The sequence below is a fragment of the Ascaphus truei genome, unplaced genomic scaffold (genome assembly GCF_040206685.1).
Source record: "Ascaphus truei isolate aAscTru1 unplaced genomic scaffold, aAscTru1.hap1 HAP1_SCAFFOLD_1365, whole genome shotgun sequence".
Lineage (NCBI taxonomy): Eukaryota > Metazoa > Chordata > Amphibia > Anura > Ascaphidae > Ascaphus > Ascaphus truei.
The window spans coordinates 20,118-38,575 of NW_027454244.1; the positions used below are offsets into that span (position 1 = coordinate 20,118).

General features: G+C 57.8%; 1 protein-coding gene across 1 annotated transcript; it reads left to right on the forward strand.

Annotated features, from left to right (window-relative positions):
• Nucleotides 1–1,909: 1,909 nt before the first annotated feature.
• CENATAC (centrosomal AT-AC splicing factor) lies at nucleotides 1,910–18,098 on the forward strand. Its single transcript, XM_075581486.1, has 11 exons — nucleotides 1,910–2,075; nucleotides 3,711–3,877; nucleotides 4,019–4,117; nucleotides 4,448–4,514; nucleotides 6,709–6,771; nucleotides 10,936–10,997; nucleotides 11,842–11,950; nucleotides 12,347–12,377; nucleotides 12,640–12,729; nucleotides 14,987–15,119; nucleotides 17,154–18,098. Exons 1-11 carry the CDS (start codon nucleotides 1,956–1,958, stop codon nucleotides 17,218–17,220), a joined length of 1,008 nt encoding a protein of 335 aa, XP_075437601.1. The 5' UTR covers nucleotides 1,910–1,955; the 3' UTR covers nucleotides 17,221–18,098.
• Nucleotides 18,099–18,458: the final 360 nt, after the last annotated feature.

Below are 18,458 nucleotides of genomic sequence, written 5' to 3' on the forward strand. Positions count from 1 at the left end.
CAGCGTTATACTGAGTGTGCTGGGTTCCCTGGCAGTGAGTGAGGCAGCGTTATACTGAGTGTGCTGGGCTCCCTGGCAGTGAGTGAGACAGCGTTATACTGAGTGTGCTGGGCTCCCTGGCAGTGAGACAGCATTATACTGAGTGTGCTGGGCTCCCTGGCAGTGAGACAGCGTTATACTGAGTGTGCTGGGCTCCCTGGTAGGGAGTGAGACAGCGTTATACTGAGTGTACTGGGCTCCCTGGCAGTGAGTGAGACAGCGTTATACTGAGTGTGCTGGGCTCCCTGGCAGTGAGTGAGGCAGCGTTATACTGAGTGTGCTGGGCTCCCTGGCAGTGAGTGAGACCGTGTTATACTGAGTGTGCTGAGCACCCTGGCAGTGAGTGAAACAGTGTTATACTGAGTGTGCGGGCTCCCTGGCAATGAGTGGGATAGCGTTATACTGAGTGTGCTGGTTTCCCTGTAGTGAGTGGGACAGCCTTATACTGAGTGTGCTGGTTTCCCTGTAGTGAGTGGGACAGCCTTATACTGAGTGTGCTGGTCTGCCTGGCAGTGAGTGAGACAGCCTTATACTGAGTGTGCTGGGCTCCCTGGCAGTGAGTGGGATAGCGTTATACTGAGTGTGCTGGTCTCCCTGTAGTGAGTGGGACAGCCTTATACTGAGTGTGCTGGTCTCCTTGGCAGTGAGTGAGACAGCCTTATACTGAGTGTGCTGTGCTCCCTGGCAGTGAGTGAGACAGCTTTATACTGAGTGTGCTGGGCTCCCTGGTAGTGCATGCGACAGCTTTATACTGAGTGTGCTGGGCTCCTTGGTAATGAGTGGGACAGCGTTATACTGCGTTTGCTGAGCTCCTTGGTAGTGAGTGAGACAGCGTTATACTGAGTGTGCTGGGCTCCCTGGCAGTGAGATAGCGTTATACTGAGTGTGCTGGCCTCCCTGTAGTGAGTGGGACAGCCTTATACTGAGTGTGCTGGGCTCTCTGGCAGTGAGTGGAATAGCGTTATACTGAGTGTGCTGGTCTCCCTGTAGTGAGTGAGACAGCCTTATACTGAGTATGCTGGTCTCCCTGGCAGTGAGTGAGACAGCCTTATACTGAGTGTGCTGTGCTCCCTGGCAGTGAGTGAGACAGCTTTATTCTGAGTGTGCTGGGCTCCCTGGTAGTGAGTGAGACAGCGTTATACGGAGTGTGCTGGGCTCCCTGGTAGTGATTGAGATAGCGTTATACTGAGTGTGCTGGCCTCCCTGTAGTGAGTGGGACAGCCTTATACTGAGTTTGCTGGTCTCCCTGGTAAAGAGTGGGACAGCGTTATACTGAGTTTGCTGGGCTCCATGGTAGTGAGTGAGACAGCGTTATACTGAGTGTGCTGGGCTCCCTGGTAGTGAGTGAGATAGCATTATACTGAGTGTGCTGGGCATCCTGGCACTGAGTGGGACAGCGTTATACTGAGTGTGCTGTGCTCCCTGGCAGTGAGTGAGACAGCGTTATTCTGAATGTGCTGTGCTCCCTGGCAGTGAGTGAGACAGCGTTATTCTGAATGTGCTGTGCTCCCTGGCAGTGAGTGAGACAGCGTTATTCTGAATGTGCTGTGCTCCCTGGCAGTGAGTGAGACAGCGTTATTCTGAATGTGCTGGGCTCCCTGGCAGTGAGTGAGGCAGCGTTATACTGAGTGTGCTGGCCTGCCTGGCAGTGAGTGGGACCGCGTTATACTGAGTGTGCTGCACTCCCTGGCAGTGAGTGAGACAGCGTCATACTGAGTGTGCTGGCATTGAGTGGCCGCTCAGTTAGTGTGAGTTCACACTCACTGCTGTTTCCTTCACACACGGATGTCTCGCACGTGGCAGGTCACGCCGTATGTGGGCGGAGCTACAGAAGCAGCGCTACGTCAGCACGCAGCCCCGGAAGTGCGTGATTTCCGTTAGTAAGATGGCGGCGCGCTGCTTCCCGTGATCTCCCAATGTCGGTGTATTACTGCGAGCTGTGCCGGCGGAGCGCGTTCACCGGCCGGAGGAAGCATGTGTACGAGAAGGGGCACCGGGACCGGCTAACGGAGGTGCTGGGGGGCTTCCTCAGCAAGGTGTGTGCCCTACAGGAGTGTATACAGGGAGATATATACATATACTGTACACACAATCACCCTCTCTCCCCCCTGTCGTGGCATCGCGCTGTGTGGGTGTGTGACGGTCCTGTCGTGGCGTCACGCTCGCTGTGTGGGCGCGTGACGGTCCTGTCGTGGCGTCACGCTCGCTGTGTGGGCGCGTGACGGTCCTGTCGTGGCTTTACGCTCGCTGTGTGGGCGCGTGACGGTCCTGTCGTGGCTTTACGCTCGCTGTGTGGGCGCGTGACGGTCCTGTCGTGGCGGTGCATGGTGGTCCTGTTGTGGAGTCACGCTCACTGTGGGTGTGTGACGTTCCTGTCGTAGTGTCGCTGTGTGTGCCCGTGACGGTCCTGTCGTGGCATCGTGCTGTGGGAGCGTGGCGGTCCTGTCGTGGCATTGCGCGCTGTATGGGTGCGTGGCGGTCCTGTCGTGGCGTCACGCTCGCTGTGGGTGCGTGGCTTCATGCTGTGTGGGTGCGTGGCGTCACGCTCGCTGTGTGCGTCCGTGACGGTCCTGTTGTGGCGTCGTGCGCTGTGTGGGTGCTTGACAGTCCTGTTGCTCTGTGTAAGCCCGTGACAGTCCTGTCGTGGCGTCGCTCGCCGTGTGGGTGCTTGACGGTCCTGTCGCTCCGTGTAAGCCGTGACAGTCCTGTCGTGGCGTCGCGCGCCGTGTGGGTGCTTGACGGTCCTGTCGCTCCGTGTAAGCCCGTGACAGTCCTGTCGTTGGCGTCGCGCGCCGTGTGGGTGCTTGACGGTCCTGTCGCTCCGTGTAAGCCCGTGACAGTCCTGTCGTGGCGTCGCGCGCTGTGTGGGTGCTTGACGGTCCTGTCGCTCCGTGTAAGCCCGTGACAGTCCTGTCGTGGCGTCGTGCGCTGTGTGGGTGCTTGACGGTCCTGTCGCTCCGTGTAAGCCCGTGGTGGTCCTGTCGTGGCGTCGCGCGCCGTGTGGGTGCTTGACGGTCCTGTCGCTCCGTGTAAGCCCGTGACAGTCCTGTCGTGGCGTCGCTCGCCGTGTGGGTGCTTGACGGTCCTGTCGCTCCGTGTAAGCCGTGACAGTCCTGTCGTGGCGTCGCGCGCCGTGTGGGTGCTTGACGGTCCTGTCGCTCCGTGTAAGCCCGTGACAGTCCTGTCGTTGGCGTCGCGCGCCGTGTGGGTGCTTGACGGTCCTGTCGCTCCGTGTAAGCCCGTGACAGTCCTGTCGTGGCGTCGCGCGCTGTGTGGGTGCTTGACGGTCCTGTCGCTCCGTGTAAGCCCGTGACAGTCCTGTCGTGGCGTCGTGCGCTGTTTGGGTGCTTGACGGTCCTGTCGCTCCGTGTAAGCCCGTGGTGGTCCTGTCGTGGCGTCGCGCGCCGTGTGGGTGCTTGACGGTCCTGTCGCTCCGTGTAAGCCGTGACAGTCCTGTCGTGGCGTCGTGCGCTGTGTGGGTGCTTTGTGGGTGCGTGACGGTTCTGTCGTGGCGCGCCCATGATGGTGCGCCTGAGACGGTGCGTGACGGTCCTGTCGTGGCGCACCCATGATGGTGCGCCTGAGACGGTGCGTGACGGTTCTGTCGTGGCGCACCCATGATGGTCCGGTCGTGGCGTCAATTGACCACTGCACCATCTGCCCCGGATCAGGTGGGATCGGCCCGGAAGATGATTAAAGCCGCGTCCATCCTGAAGTATGTCCCCTGGGAGCACGAGCTGAATTTCTGGTGTCACTGCTGTGAGGAGGAGGTCAAGAGACACACAAGTGACGGGCACCTAACCGTCCTGCACGGAGGGATGTTGGAGCATATGTTCAGGTACAGGGTGTGTGTGTGAATGTGTGTATATATATATATATATATCAGACCTGGCCAGGAATCGGTGTGTGTATAACACCTGTACACCTGCCCCCCGCGTGCGCTGTCACTCCTCAAGCCCCTCTTCCCTTTTTCTTTCAGTCCCGAGCACAGAAAAGCGGTGAACAAGTTCTGCTGGAAACATCAGGCTGGCGTGAAGCTGAAGGCCTCTCTTGTGCTCACCCCGGAGGAGTACGAGAGGTGAGAGAACGCGTTTCCGTAAAACAAAACGCAGCACATATCGAGCCTGCAAACAAATTGTAAGCGACGTGTGAAACTCTCTCTAAAATCTGCCCCAGGTTTAGAAAAGGAATGGGAAGGGTTTGGGAGCTCACATCGCATGTTCTTCCATAAACGTATGAAACTTTCATTAATGAGCCTCTTTGTTTGTGGATAAATCGCTTTTACCCCTCCCCCCAGATAGAATATCTGTAACCGTTTCACCGGGATGGTGGTTAACCGGGTGCTGTTTTGCGGGTTGCCGGGCGCTGCTTTGCGCGTTGTCATGATCTGCGGGTTCTTCTCTCTTAGGTTCAAGTCGTCCGTCACTAAAGCTCTGGAAAACTATGAGGAAACGGAAGATGTTCTGATTAAAGAGGTGAGAGTGGGGCTTGCAAGTCTGGAGGAAAGTGTGTGTAGGGAAGTGGGTGCGTGTGTGTAGGGAAGTGGGTGCGCGTGTGTGTAGGGAAGTGGGTGCGCGTGTGTGTAGGGAAGTGGGTGCGTGTGTGTAGGGAAGTGGGTGCGTGTGTGTGTAGGGAAGTGGGTGCGTGTGTGTGTAGGGAAGTGGGTGCGTGTGTGTGTAGGGAAGTGGGTGCGTGTGTGTGTAGGGAAGTGGGTGCGTGTGTGTGTAGGGAAGTGGGTGCGTGTGTGTGTAGGGAAGTGGGTGCGCGTGTGTGTAGGGAAGTGGGTGCGTGTGTGTGTAGGGAAGTGGGTGCGTGTGTGTGTAGGGAAGTGGGTGCGTGTGTGTAGAGAAGTGGGTGCGTGTGTGTGTAGGGAAGTGGGTGCGCGTGTGTGTAGGGAAGTGGGTGCGCGTGTGTGTAGGGAAGTGGGTGCGCGTGTGTGTAGGGAAGTGGGTGCGCGTGTGTGTAGGGAAGTGGGTGCGCGTGTGTGTAGGGAAGTGGGTGCGCGTGTGTGTAGGGAAGTGGGTGCGCGCGTGTGTAGGGAAGTGGGTGCGCGCGTGTGTAGGGAAGTGGGTGCGCGCGTGTGTAGGGAAGTGGGTGCGCGCGTGTGTAGGGAAGTGGGTGCGCGCGTGTGTAGGGAAGTGGGTGCGCGCGTGTGTAGGGAAGTGGGTGCGCGCGTGTGTAGGGAAGTGGGTGCGCGTGTGTGTAGGGAAGTGGGTGCGCGTGTGTGTAGGGAAGTGGGTGCGCGTGTGTGTAGGGAAGTGGGTGCGCGTGTGTGTAGGGAAGTGGGTGCGTGTGTGTGTAGGGAAGTGGGTGCGTGTGTGTGTAGGGAAGTGGGTGCGTGTGTGTAGGGAAGTGGATGCGTGTGTGTGTAGGGAAGTGGGTGCGTGTGTGTGTAGGGAAGTGGGTGCGTGTGTGTGTAGGGAAGTGGGTGCGTGTGTGTGTAGGGAAGTGGGTGGGTGCGTGTGTATGTGTAGGGAAGTGGGTGCGCGTGTGTGTAGGGAAGTGGGTGCGCGTGTGTGTAGGGAAGTGGGTGCGCGTGTGTGTAGGGAAGTGGGTGCGCGTGTGTGTAGGGAAGTGGGTGCGCGTGTGTGTAGGGAAGTGGGTGCGCGTGTGTGTAGGGAAGTGGGTGCGCGTGTGTGTAGGGAAGTGGGTGGGTGCGTGTGTATGTGTAGGGAAGTGGGTGCGCGTGTGTGTAGGGAAGTGGGTGGGTGCGTGTGTATGTGTAGGGAAGTGGGTGCGCGTGTGTGTAGGGAAGTGGGTGCGTGTGTGTGTAGGGAAGTGGGTGCGCGTGTGTGTAGGGAAGTGGGTGCGCGTGTGTGTAGGGAAGTGGGTGCGCGTGTGTGTAGGGAAGTGGGTGCGCGTGTGTGTAGGGAAGTGGGTGCGTGTGTGTGTAGGGAAGTGGGTGCGTGTGTGTGTAGGGAAGTGGGTGGGTGCGTGTGTATGTGTAGGGAAGTGGGTGCGCGTGTGTGTAGGGAAGTGGGTGCGCGTGTGTGTAGGGAAGTGGGTGCGCGTGTGTGTAGGGAAGTGGGTGCGCGTGTGTGTAGGGAAGTGGGTGCGCGTGTGTGTAGGGAAGTGGGTGCGCGTGTGTGTAGGGAAGTGGGTGCGTGTGTGTGTAGGGAAGTGGGTGGGTGCGTGTGTATGTGTAGGGAAGTGGGTGCGCGTGTGTGTAGGGAAGTGGGTGGGTGCGTGTGTATGTGTAGGGAAGTGGGTGCGCGTGTGTGTAGGGAAGTGGGTGCGCGTGTGTGTAGGGAAGTGGGTGCGCGTGTGTGTAGGGAAGTGGGTGCGCGTGTGTGTAGGGAAGTGGGTGCGCGTGTGTGTAGGGAAGTGGGTGCGCGTGTGTGTAGGGAAGTGGGTGCGTGTGTGTGTAGGGAAGTGGGTGCGTGTGTGTGTAGGGAAGTGGGTGCGCGTGTGTGTAGGGAAGTGGGTGCGTGTGTGTGTGTAGGGAAGTGGGTGCGTGTGTGTGTGTAGGGAAGTGGGTGCGTGTGTGTGTGTAGGGAAGTGGGTGCGTGTGTGTGTGTAGGGAAGTGGGTGCGTGTGTGTGTAGGGAAGTGGGTGCGTGTGTGTAGGGAAGTGGGTGCGTATGTGTAGGGAAGTGGGTGCGTGTGGTTGTGTGAGCGCGGAAGCTGGGTGAGGATGCTTTTGTCGCGCTGATTTCTCGATCTGCCTCAGATTGCTGCTCAGATCCGAGAGGTGGAACAGATCCGGCGAGAGCGCGTGCAAAGCGTCTCCGAGGTTTGTTTTCTGGGATCATCTGGACGGTATCCACAGCAAATGGAGAACTGTTATTCTCACGCGGAGCGTCATGTTGTCACAATATGTGTCACTGCACATCTCAATGTACCGTCAGGGGTATCACAGCGCCTCCACCTTTTATCGTGTGTCTGTCTGTCTGTGTCTGTCTCTCTGTGTCTGTCTCTCTGTCTGTCTCTCTGTGTCTGTCTCTCTGTGTCTGTCTCTCTGTGTCTGTCTCTCTGTGTCTGTCTCTCTGTGTCTGTCTCTCTGTGTCTGTCTCTCTGTGTCTGTCTCTCTGTGTCTGTCTCTCTGTGTCTGTCTCTCTCCACCCTTCTGTGTCTGTCTCTCTCCACCCTTCTGTGTCTGTCTCTCTCCACCCTTCTGTGTCTGTCTCTATGTGTCTGTCTCTCTGTGTCTGTCTCTCTCCACCCTTCTGTGTGTGTCTCTCTCCACCCTTCTGTGTGTGTCTCTCTCCACCCTTCTGTGTCTGTCTCTCTCCACCCTTCTGTGTCTGTCTCTCTCCACCCTTCTGTGTGTGTATCTCTCCACCCTTCTGTGTGTGTATCTCTCCACCCGTCTGTGTCTGTATCTCTCCACCCTTCTGTGTGTGTATCTCTCCACCCTTCTGTGTCTGTATCTCTCCACCCTTCTGTGTGTGTATCTCTCCACCCGTCTGTGTCTGTATCTCTCCACCCTTCTGTGTGTGTATCTCTCCACCCTTCTGTGTCTGTCTCTCTCCACCCTTCTGTGTCTGTATCTCTCCACCCTTCTGTGTGTGTCTCTCTCCACCCTTCTGTGTCTGTATCTCTCCACCCTTCTGTGTCTGTATCTCTCCACCCTTCTGTCCTTGGCCTGACACGGTTTTATTTTGGATCCTTTTTGCGTATTTCTCAAACAGCGTTAAATTCCTTTCTCGTACTATCCTCTTCCACCTCCACTGGGGGACAATACCATGAATCCACAACCCCTATCATGAAGTACTCCCCCCTCCCCCCCCTGAGCCTCCCATGTTTTAGTTTTATCGTTGACCTCTTGTTCTTCTCGCTCTCTGAAATATGCTTCCCTCCCGCACCTTGCACTCCTCCCATATGTAATCGCACCCACGCCACACCTGCGTGTCCCACCAGCATATCGCACTCACGCCACACATGCGTGTCCCACCAGCATATCGCACTCACGCCACACCTGCGTGTCGCACCAGCGTATTGCACCCACGCCACACCTGCGTGTCCCACCAGCATATCGCACTCACGCCACACATGCGTGTCCCACCAGCATATCGCACCCACGCCACACATGCGTGTCCCACCAGCATATCGCACCTACGCCACACATGCGTGTCCCACCAGCATATCGCACTCACGCCACACATGCGTGTCCCACCAGCATATCGCACTCACGCCACACATGCGTGTCCCACCAGCATATCGCACTCACGCCACACATGTGTGTCCCACCAGCATATCGCACTCACGCCACACCTGCGTGTCGCACCAGCGTATTGCACCCACGCCACACATGCGTGTCCCACCAGCATATCGCACTCACGCCACACATGCGTGTCCCACCAGCATATCGCACCCACGCCACACATGCGTGTCCCACCAGCATATCGCACCCACGCCACACATGTGTGTCCCACCAGCATATCGCACTCACGCCACACCTGCGTGTCCCACCAGCGTATCGCACTCACGCCACACATGCGTGTCCCACCAGCATATCGCACTCACGCCACACATGCGTGTCCCACCAGCATATCGCACCCACGCCACACATGCGTGTCCCACCAGCATATCGCACCCACGCCACACATGCGTGTCCCACCAGCATATCGCACTCACGCCACACATGCGTGTCCCACCAGCATATCGCACTCACGCCACACATGCGTGTCCCACCAGCATATCGCACCCACGCCACACATGCGTGTCCCACCAGCATATCGCACCCACGCCACACATGCGTGTCCCACCAGCATATCGCACCCACGCCACACATGCGTGTCCCACCAGCATATCGCACTCACGCCACACATGCGTGTCCCACCAGCATATCGCACTCACGCCACACATGCGTGTCCCACCAGCATATCGCACTCACGCCACACATGCGTGTCCCACCAGCATATCGCACTCACGCCACACATGCGTGTCCCACCAGCATATCGCACCCACGCCACACATGCGTGTCCCACCAGCATATCGCACTCACGCCACACCTGCGTGTCCCACCAGCATATCGCACTCACGCCACACATGCGTGTCCCACCAGCATATCGCACTCACGCCACACATGCGTGTCCCACCAGCATATCGCACTCACGCCACACATGCGTGTCCCACCAGCATATCGCACTCACGCCACACATGCGTGTCCCACCAGCATATCGCACTCACGCCACACATGCGTGTCCCACCAGCATATCGCACTCACGCCACACATGCGTGTCCCACCAGCATATCGCACTCACGCCACACATGCGTGTCCCACCAGCATATCGCACCCACGCCACACATGCGTGTCCCACCAGCATATCGCACTCACGCCACACCTGCGTGTCCCACCAGCATATCGCACTCACGCCACACATGCGTGTCCCACCAGCATATCGCACTCACGCCACACATGCGTGTCCCACCAGCATATCGCACTCACGCCACACATGCGTGTCCCACCAGCATATCGCACTCACGCCACACATGCGTGTCCCACCAGCATATCGCACTCACGCCACACATGCGTGTCCCACCAGCATATCGCACTCACGCCACACATGCGTGTCCCACCAGCATATCGCACTCACACCACACATGCGTGTCCCACCAGCATATCGAACCCACGCCACACATGCGTGTCCCACCAGCATATCGCCCTCACGCCACACATGCGTGTCCCACCAGCATATCGCACTCACGCCACACATGCGTGTCCCACCAGCATATCGCACTCACGCCACACATGCGTGTCCCACCAGCATATCGCACCCACGCCACACATGCGTGTCCCACCAGCATATCGCACTCACACCACACATGCGTGTCCCACCAGCATATCGCACCCACGCCACACATGCGTGTCCCACCAGCATATCGCACTCACGCCACACATGCGTGTCCCACCAGCATATCGCACTCACGCCACACATGCGTGTCCCACCAGCATATCGCACTCACGCCACACATGCGTGTCCCACCAGCATATCGCACTCACGCCACACATGCGTGTCCCACCAGCATATCGCACCCACGCCACACATGCGTGTCCCACCAGCATATCGCACTCACGCCACACCTGCGTGTCCCACCAGCATATCGCACTCACGCCACACATGCGTGTCCCACCAGCATATCGCACTCACGCCACACATGCGTGTCCCACCAGCATATCGCACTCACGCCACACATGCGTGTCCCACCAGCATATCGCACTCACGCCACACATGCGTGTCCCACCAGCATATCGCACTCACGCCACACATGCGTGTCCCACCAGCATATCGCACTCACGCCACACATGCGTGTCCCACCAGCATATCGCACTCACACCACACATGCGTGTCCCACCAGCATATCGAACCCACGCCACACATGCGTGTCCCACCAGCATATCGCCCTCACGCCACACATGCGTGTCCCACCAGCATATCGCACTCACGCCACACATGCGTGTCCCACCAGCATATCGCACCCACGCCACACATGCGTGTCCCACCAGCATATCGCACCCACGCCACACATGCGTGTCCCACCAGCATATCGCACTCACACCACACATGCGTGTCCCACCAGCATATCGCACTCACGCCACACATGCGTGTCCCACCAGCATATCGCACCCACGCCACATATGCGTGTCCCACCAGCATATCGCACTCACGCCACACATGCGTGTCCCACCAGCATATCGCACTAACGCCACACATGCGTGTCCCACCAGCATATCGCACTCACACCACACATGCGTGTCCCACCAGCGTATCGCACTCACGCCACACATGCGTGTCCCACCAGCATATCGCAATCTGAGCTGTGTACATGCTCTATCACAATATGAATTATTGGGTGCGTTTGGATATTACGGTGGCAGGTTTTCTGGGTGGGGGGATAATTGTAAGAGCTGGAAAAACCAGGACACTGTTAATTTTTCCTGAATCACACCCAGCCTGAGACAGATCCCACGGGAGAGGACACTGGTGGGCTGAGCAGCACGCACACAGCGGACAGGTAAGCAGAGACCCCCTCTCCCCCCCCTTCGTTATTAACATAATCTTGTACACACCGTTACTCCCCCTCATAAGCAGCAGTGCTGCAGTAGTGGTGAGCGGGGACCGAGTGGTGTCCCTGATTGCCAGCTCTGCCGGGCGGTGTCACTGATTGCCAGCTCTGCCGGGCGGTGTCACCGATTGCCAGCTCTGCCGGGCGGTGTCACCGATTGCCAGCTCTGCCGGGCGGTGTCACCGATTGCCAGCTCTGCCGGGCGGTGTCACCGATTGCCAGCTCTGCCGGGCGGTGTCACCGATTGCCAGCTCTGCCGGGCGGTGTCACCGATTGCCTGCTCTGCCGGGCGGTGTCACCGATTGCCAGCTCTGCCGGGCGGTGTCACCAATTGCCAGCTCTGCCGGGCGGTGTCCCTGCTAACAGTACCCTGTACACTCTGGGCCCTGCGCACAGCGCCCAGTACACTGCGGGACGGGGGCCCTGCGCACAGCGCGATCGTGTCCCTGCGTACAGCACCCTGTACACTGCGGGACGGGGGCCCTGCGCACAGCACCCTGTACACTGCGGGACGGGGGCCCTGCGCACAGCGCGATCGTGTCCCTGCGCACAGCGCGATCGTGTCCCTGCGTACAGCGCCCTGTACACTGCGGGACGGGGGCCCTGCGCACAGCACCCTGTACACTGCGGGACGGGGGCCCTGCGCACAGCGCGATCGTGTCCCTGCGTACAGCGCCCTGTACACTGCGGGACGGGGGCCCTGCGCACAGCGCGATCGTGTCCCTGCGTACAGCGCCCTGTACACTGCGGGTGCTAAGAAAGAAAACCCAGTAATGATTCTTGTTAATATTAGGGCAATATTTATGGATTCAGAGGAGCCCGGTCCCAGCGGGATCTGCACCCCAACACCGCACACCCAACCCGCGGGCACAGGGCCCAGGCTGACTTTTATCGGCCATCAGGTAATCCCCAACCCCTCCTCCCCACCCCCCCCCCCCCCCCCCAATCCCCCAATCCCAACTCTTTCCTCCCCCCCTCCCCTCTGTATTTTTTGTAATCTCCGGTCTCACTTTTATATGATAAAACAAAACCCTATTTCCCCTTTTCCTCCTGAGCTCCCTTGTAAAACCCCGCAGTTCTTCAGGGTAATACTGACGTCCGATACTTTTTTGCGGAGCCTCCTAAATATGGCCGCCGTTGCGAAGGGCAGCCTAGGGATCGGAGCGGGGTCCTTACCTTGTTCAGGGCTGATCCCCTGAACTACCGCCCGGAGACGCGTAGGGCTGACGGGGTTAATACCCTGGTTTTAGGGCCCTGGTTCGGTGGGGTGTGATCTGACGGCTTTCTCTGTCCCGCAGGAGGGGACCAGGAATGGGAACGTACATACAGGTGAGGGGGAAAGCGCTCAGCACCGCGACATGTTTTGTTTATCGAGAGAGACCCTGAATCCCAGATTTTCTTAACTTTTTTGGTTGCAGCTCCTGGAAGCAAACTACAACCCTGGGACAAAAAAATATGGCTGCCTTTGTATTTAAAAATAAAAAAATATTAAAAGTAGGGTCAGTTGTTGTTAATTTGCAGCCTGGGTGGTGGGGGTGTGTCTTTCCTACTCGCCTGAGAGGGGTCCCCCCACCCTGTTTTAATCTTACAGGTGCCCTCCCGCCCTGGATGAAGCCTGATGAAGACGAAGAACCGAAGAAGCAGGAGATTGGCCCGTCCCACGCGGACTTCCTCAAATACCGTGAGCCATCAGGGGAGAGGATGCTGGGAGGGGGGAGAGGATTCTGGGACGGGGGAGGGGGGGTGTCACGGGAGACCAGCACGTTAAACACTTTTTTATCTTTTGGGATCAGTCACTGGGCAAAACAAGGTAGTGGAATAAAATAGCTTTATTCGGGTGAAACCCGCGGACACACAATGAATATACAAAATACAGACGAAATACACACTTACTGGGGGTGAAAACTACCCTCAAATAGGTGCAGGGCGCCTGCTTCGGCTTACCCTGACCGGGACCTCCTCCCGGGCTTCATTGTCCTCTTTTCGGGTAGAATACCCGACCGTGACCGCTACGTTCTATTCGGGGAACTTGGTCCTCGCCTCTGACTTGGTCTCAGCTGGGCAGGCTTTCCCAGCGCCTAAAATGAAGCCGGTTGCTCTGCTATTTGCAACAGAGCAACTATGAAAAGCCGCCAGCGCGTCACCGACTCAAGTCACAAGATCGACTGGTTCTCTGATCGTCTCCTTGCATACCCTCCGCTGAGCTTTCCTTAATATGGAAGTCGGAGCGGCGACCAATCAGAGCGTGGGAATTTCTCCCACCAGCCAATAGAAATTGGGACTCGTCTGGCTGCCGACGTCATAGGAGGGGGCGTGCCAAGCCGGCCCGAAAAGCCGGGCGAGCAGGACATAGGAATCGCCCAATGGGAAACGCGCCTGCCAGCTGCATCTTCCCCCAGCCTGCCCATTGCCACCCGCTGGGCAGGCTCCACCATGTCTGGCAGTCTAAAAGGTGCCCCCGCGGGGTGCCCTTTGTTCTCCGGACCTGGTACTTCGCCCTTCCCCGCTCACCAGTTTTCTCACCTGGACATCCTATCTCTCCTTTGATCTACGATGTCTATGCAGACATCCCGGCGCCTATGTAGATGCCCGGGCTGACTGTATAGACATTAATACATACAGTATTAAACATTAACACACTGTTTTAATAAACTTGTGCTTCTTGGGGAACCTTATACCTGTGTGGGAAATGGGTCTGGGATACTTGGGCTCGAAAACCAGGATTCTGGGGGACACTGTGTAGCCCCGGTGTAATTCACCTCGCGGACCCGCAGATCCTGCCTGCACGTCGGGGAGAATTACGGGAGCACCGGTAACTTTGTCCCCTGAACTCCTGCAAACAAGACAAATGCATTTTGACCCAAATATCCCACCTAAGGCTGCGTCCATAGTATGGACGACCGCGCGTCCGCACGCTGAGCGATCAGACTGCCTAAAGGCAGTGATCGCGTCTATACGGCGTGCGGAAGGGGGCGCGTGTTGTGCAGGAGATAAGTTAAAACTGATTTCTTGGCGCGACGGGCTGGTCACATGAGCGGTGCGCCCAATGAGGGCGAACCAGCTCCGTGACGTCACTGGCACGCCCCTAGACGCCCACGGACGGCGCGCGTACTATGGCCAGGGAAACTACCCGCTTTCCCTCAGCCTCCGCGCGGGCAAAGTGTCTATGGATGCAGCCTAAGACTCCCACTCCCAGAGTCTCATGTTTATTGGGAAATGGTAACGGGTAAATCACCAAACAGGTCAGGTTCTTCATGTGCATTACATTGTCCCTGGCTTATGGTGCTACTTAGCTGCCAGGGACCCACGGTTTTCAGGGGTAACCAGTCGGGCTTCACCTTTTATTATAAAGACTGGCTACCCCACCGTCACAGGGGGCATGAGGGGAGAGGATTGGGGGTGCCGGGGGAGAGGATTCTGGGACGGGGGAGAGGATTCTGGGACGGGGGAGGTGCCGGGGGAGAGGATTCTGGGACGGGGGAGGTGCCGGGGTAGAGGATTCTGGGACGGGGGAGGTGCCGGGGGAGAGGAATCTGGGACGGGGGAGGTGCCGGGGAGAGAGGATTCTGGGACGAGGAGAGGGTTCTGCAAGGGGAGGTATTCATTTAAAAACTCAGTCCCAGCAAACGAGTTAAAATGAATGAACTTTGGGGTACTTGTCTCCTCCTAATGTTCGCGGCCTGTCTTATTTGTATCCTGTGAGAAGCCGGTTGTATTTTCTCTGGGAACACTGAATTCCTGCGTGTCCCCATCTTCTGTAAATGTGACTAACGACCACATCACAATTACTTTGCAAAGAACAGCGCAAAACAATGGACCTGGGGCTGACAGTCTGATCGCAAACACATTAGATAACGATTGAAAGCAGAGGCGGCGGCGAGCAAGGGGGTGAGGCGGCCAGCTCGCCGTGTCCCTGTCTAATGCCCAAATCTTTACAGAGGAGAAAATGAAGTTGAAGAAACTTCCCCCAAACCGTGTGGGGGCAAACTTCAACCACAGCGCCCCGACCGAGGAGGGCTGGCTCCCGTCATTCGGCAGAGTTTGGAACAGCGGCAGGAGGTGGCAGTCGCGGTGAGTGGGATATCTGGGGGCAGTCCCGGTGAGTAGTGGGGGGGATGGGGATATCCAGGGGCAGGAGGGGGCAGTCCTGGTGAGTAGTGGGGGGATGGGGATATCCAGGGGCAGTCCTGGTGAGTAGTGGGGGGATGGGGATATCCAGGGGCAGTCCTGGTGAGTAGTGGGGGGGATGGGGATATCCAGGGGCAGTCCTGGTGAGTAGTGGGGGGGATGGGGATATCCAGGGGCAGGAGGGGGCAGTCCTGGTGAGTAGTGGGGGGATGGGGATATCCAGGGGCAGGAGGGGGCAGTCCCGGTGAGTAGGGGGGGGGGGGATGGGGATATCCAGGGGCAGGAGGGGGCAGTCCCGGTGAGTAGTGGGGGGGATGGGGATATCCAGGGGCAGGAGGGGGCAGTCCTGGTGAGTAGTGGGGGGGATGGGGATATCCAGGGGCAGGAGGGGGCAGTCCTGTTGAGTAGTGGGGGGGATGGGGATATCCAGGGGCAGTCCTGGTGAGTAGTGGGGGATGGGGATATCCAGGGGCAGTCCTGGTGAGTAGTGGGGGGGGGGGGGTGGGGATATCCAGGGGCAGGAGGGGGCAGTCCTGGTGAGTAGTGGGGGGGATGGGGATATCCAGGGGCAGGAGGGGGCAGTCCTGGTGAGTAGTGGGGGGGATGGGGATATCCAGGGGCAGGAGGGGGCAGTCCTGGTGAGTAGTGGGGGGATGGGGATATCCAGGGGCAGTCCTGGTGAGTAGTGGGGGATGGGGATATCCAGGGGCAGTCCTGGTGAGTAGTGGGGGGGGGGGGGGGATATCCAGGGGCAGGAGGGGGCAGTCCTGGTTAGTGGGGGGGATGGGGATATCCAGGGGCAGGAGGGGGCAGTCCTGGTGAGTAGTGGGGGATGGGGATATCCAGGGGCAGTCCTGGTGAGTAGTGGGGGGGGGGGGGATATCCAGGGGTAGGAGGGGGCAGTCCTGGTGAGTAGTGGGGGGGATGGGGATATCCAGGGGCAGGAGGGGGCAGTCCTGGTGAGTAGTGGGGGATGGGGATATCCAGGGGCAGTCCTGGTGAGTAGTGGGGGGGGGGGGGGATATCCAGGGGCAGGAGGGGGCAGTCCTGGTTAGTGGGGGGGATGGGGATATCCAGGGGCAGGAGGGGGCAGTCCTGGTGAGTAGTGGGGGATGGGGATATCCAGGGGCAGTCCTGGTGAGTAGTGGGGGGGGGGGGGATATCCAGGGGCAGGAGGGGGCAGTCCTGGTGAGTAGTGGGGGGGATGGGGATATCCAGGGGCAGGAGGGGGCAGTCCTGGTGAGTAGTGGGGGGGATGGGGAAATCCAGGGGCAGGAGGGGGCAGTCCTGGTGAGTAGTGGGGGGGATGGGGATATCCAGGGGCAGGAGGGGGCAGTCCTGGTGAGTAGTGGGGGGGGTGGGGATATCCAGGGGCAGGAGGGGGCAGTCCTGGTGAGTAGTGGGGGGGATGGGGATATCCAGGGGCAGTCCTGGTGAGTAGTGGGGGGGATGGGGATATCCAGGGGCAGGAGGGGGCAGTCCTGGTGAGTAGTGGGGGATGGGGATATCCAGGGGCAGTCCTGGTGAGTAGTGGGGGGGGGGGGGGGGTGGGGATATCCAGGGGCAGGAGGGGGCAGTCCTGGTGAGTAGTGGGGGGGATGGGGATATCCAGGGGCAGGAGGGGGCAGTCCTGGTGAGTAGTGGGGGGGATGGGGATATCCAGGGGCAGGAGGGGGCAGTCCTGGTGAGTAGTGGGGGGTGGGGAGATGGGGATATCCAGGGGCAGGAGGGGGCAGTCCTGGTGAGTAGGGGGAGGATATATCCAGGGGTGGTATATATTATTGGTAAGTAATAAATATGCATTTTCCTGATACACCTTAGGCAATCAGGACCCAGTCTGTAATAATCCTCCCAGGTAACGTGCCATTCTGTGTATAGCGCACGTCCTGTTTTATAGTGAGATATATTGTTATGCTCTGGCATACCAGAAAGGAACGACACAGACCGGTTATGGATGGAACTTTTGTTTCCCTGCAGACACCAGTACAGAGAGGAGGAGGAGGAGGGAGGATCAGGGAAGAGGAGGAGAGGGGAGGAGGTGTGAGCTGTGCAAGATGCCGGTGGCGGGAGCGGGAGCCACGTTCTTCTCGTGTTACCTGTTTGTGTATGGTACTGTCAGAATGTACTTTTCTTTTTATTTCTTCCTATTCTGAGCTGGTTTTCGGGAGAAGGGCCCTGTGTGACCTGTGTATATAATGGGAGTGTTCTCCCCATTCACAAACAGAAATTAAATATACCTAATGACAAATGTTTGCAAATATTTCAGCTTTAAAGCAGAGGATCTCATTTCTGGGTGACAGGGCCACCATCTTTACACTAATAGTGATATATAACGAACGTTAAGGAGTCCCATCTCCAAACCAGTCTGTTAATGGTAGAAGTGTCAGAGTTCTTGACTCTGATAATACCCATGCTACCCAGAAGAGAAGGGGGGACCACCTTTTGAGGGTTACAGCAGACCTTATAGCGCTCTACCAGTTAGGGGGTGCCTTGTGCAAAAACGTCAAAGTAACTGGCATTACTAAGGTTGCGCTTATAGTGACCGCTACAGATGACGTCACCCGTCTCCGTAGTAATTTGAGACGTCCCTGGCTACAAGTGGAGTGACGGCAGGCAAGGGGGAAGGCAGAGAGGTGGAGACGGGAGCAAGGCTGAAACGGAGAGGTGTAATTTCTGTTTGTGCTGAATTTACTTTAAATTACAGGAGAACTTACTATTTTAAAGTTGTTAAAATAGTGTTTCATTTGACTGACACATGAAATCACACACAGGCCTGCCAACAGAAATCATGGGGCCTGGGACAAATGTAAGGAGCAGGACACCCCCCTCTCCCCCCCCCAAACCCATAGTGCACCTACCACGAAAAAATATTTTTTAGTGTGCAACTTTTACTTAACTGTTTTATTGTTATATGGAAAAAAATTTTTACAATGCAGTGTTTATTTTTATATTTTCAACAAAACACGGGTAGGTGACTGCCTGGATAGGTGAGCAAGTGGCTGATCTTGACATGAGTGGGTGCTGCTTCCTTGCCCGCCAGACGCTTCCCTCCCTGGCTTCCCTACGGCAGGATGTAGGTGTGGCTGGGGGCGCGCGAGACTGGCAGGCCAATTCCATGGCACCCTTTAAAAATAAAAAAACCTTCCCCGGCACGCCCGACCTGTGCTGGAAGGGATGTGGTCAAAAGGGGGCCATGGCCCACATTTGGACAAAGATCCAGAAGCTTCCCCCCCCCACCCCCCGCCTCCTATCCTAACCGCAGCCAGATGCTCAATAGCGGCG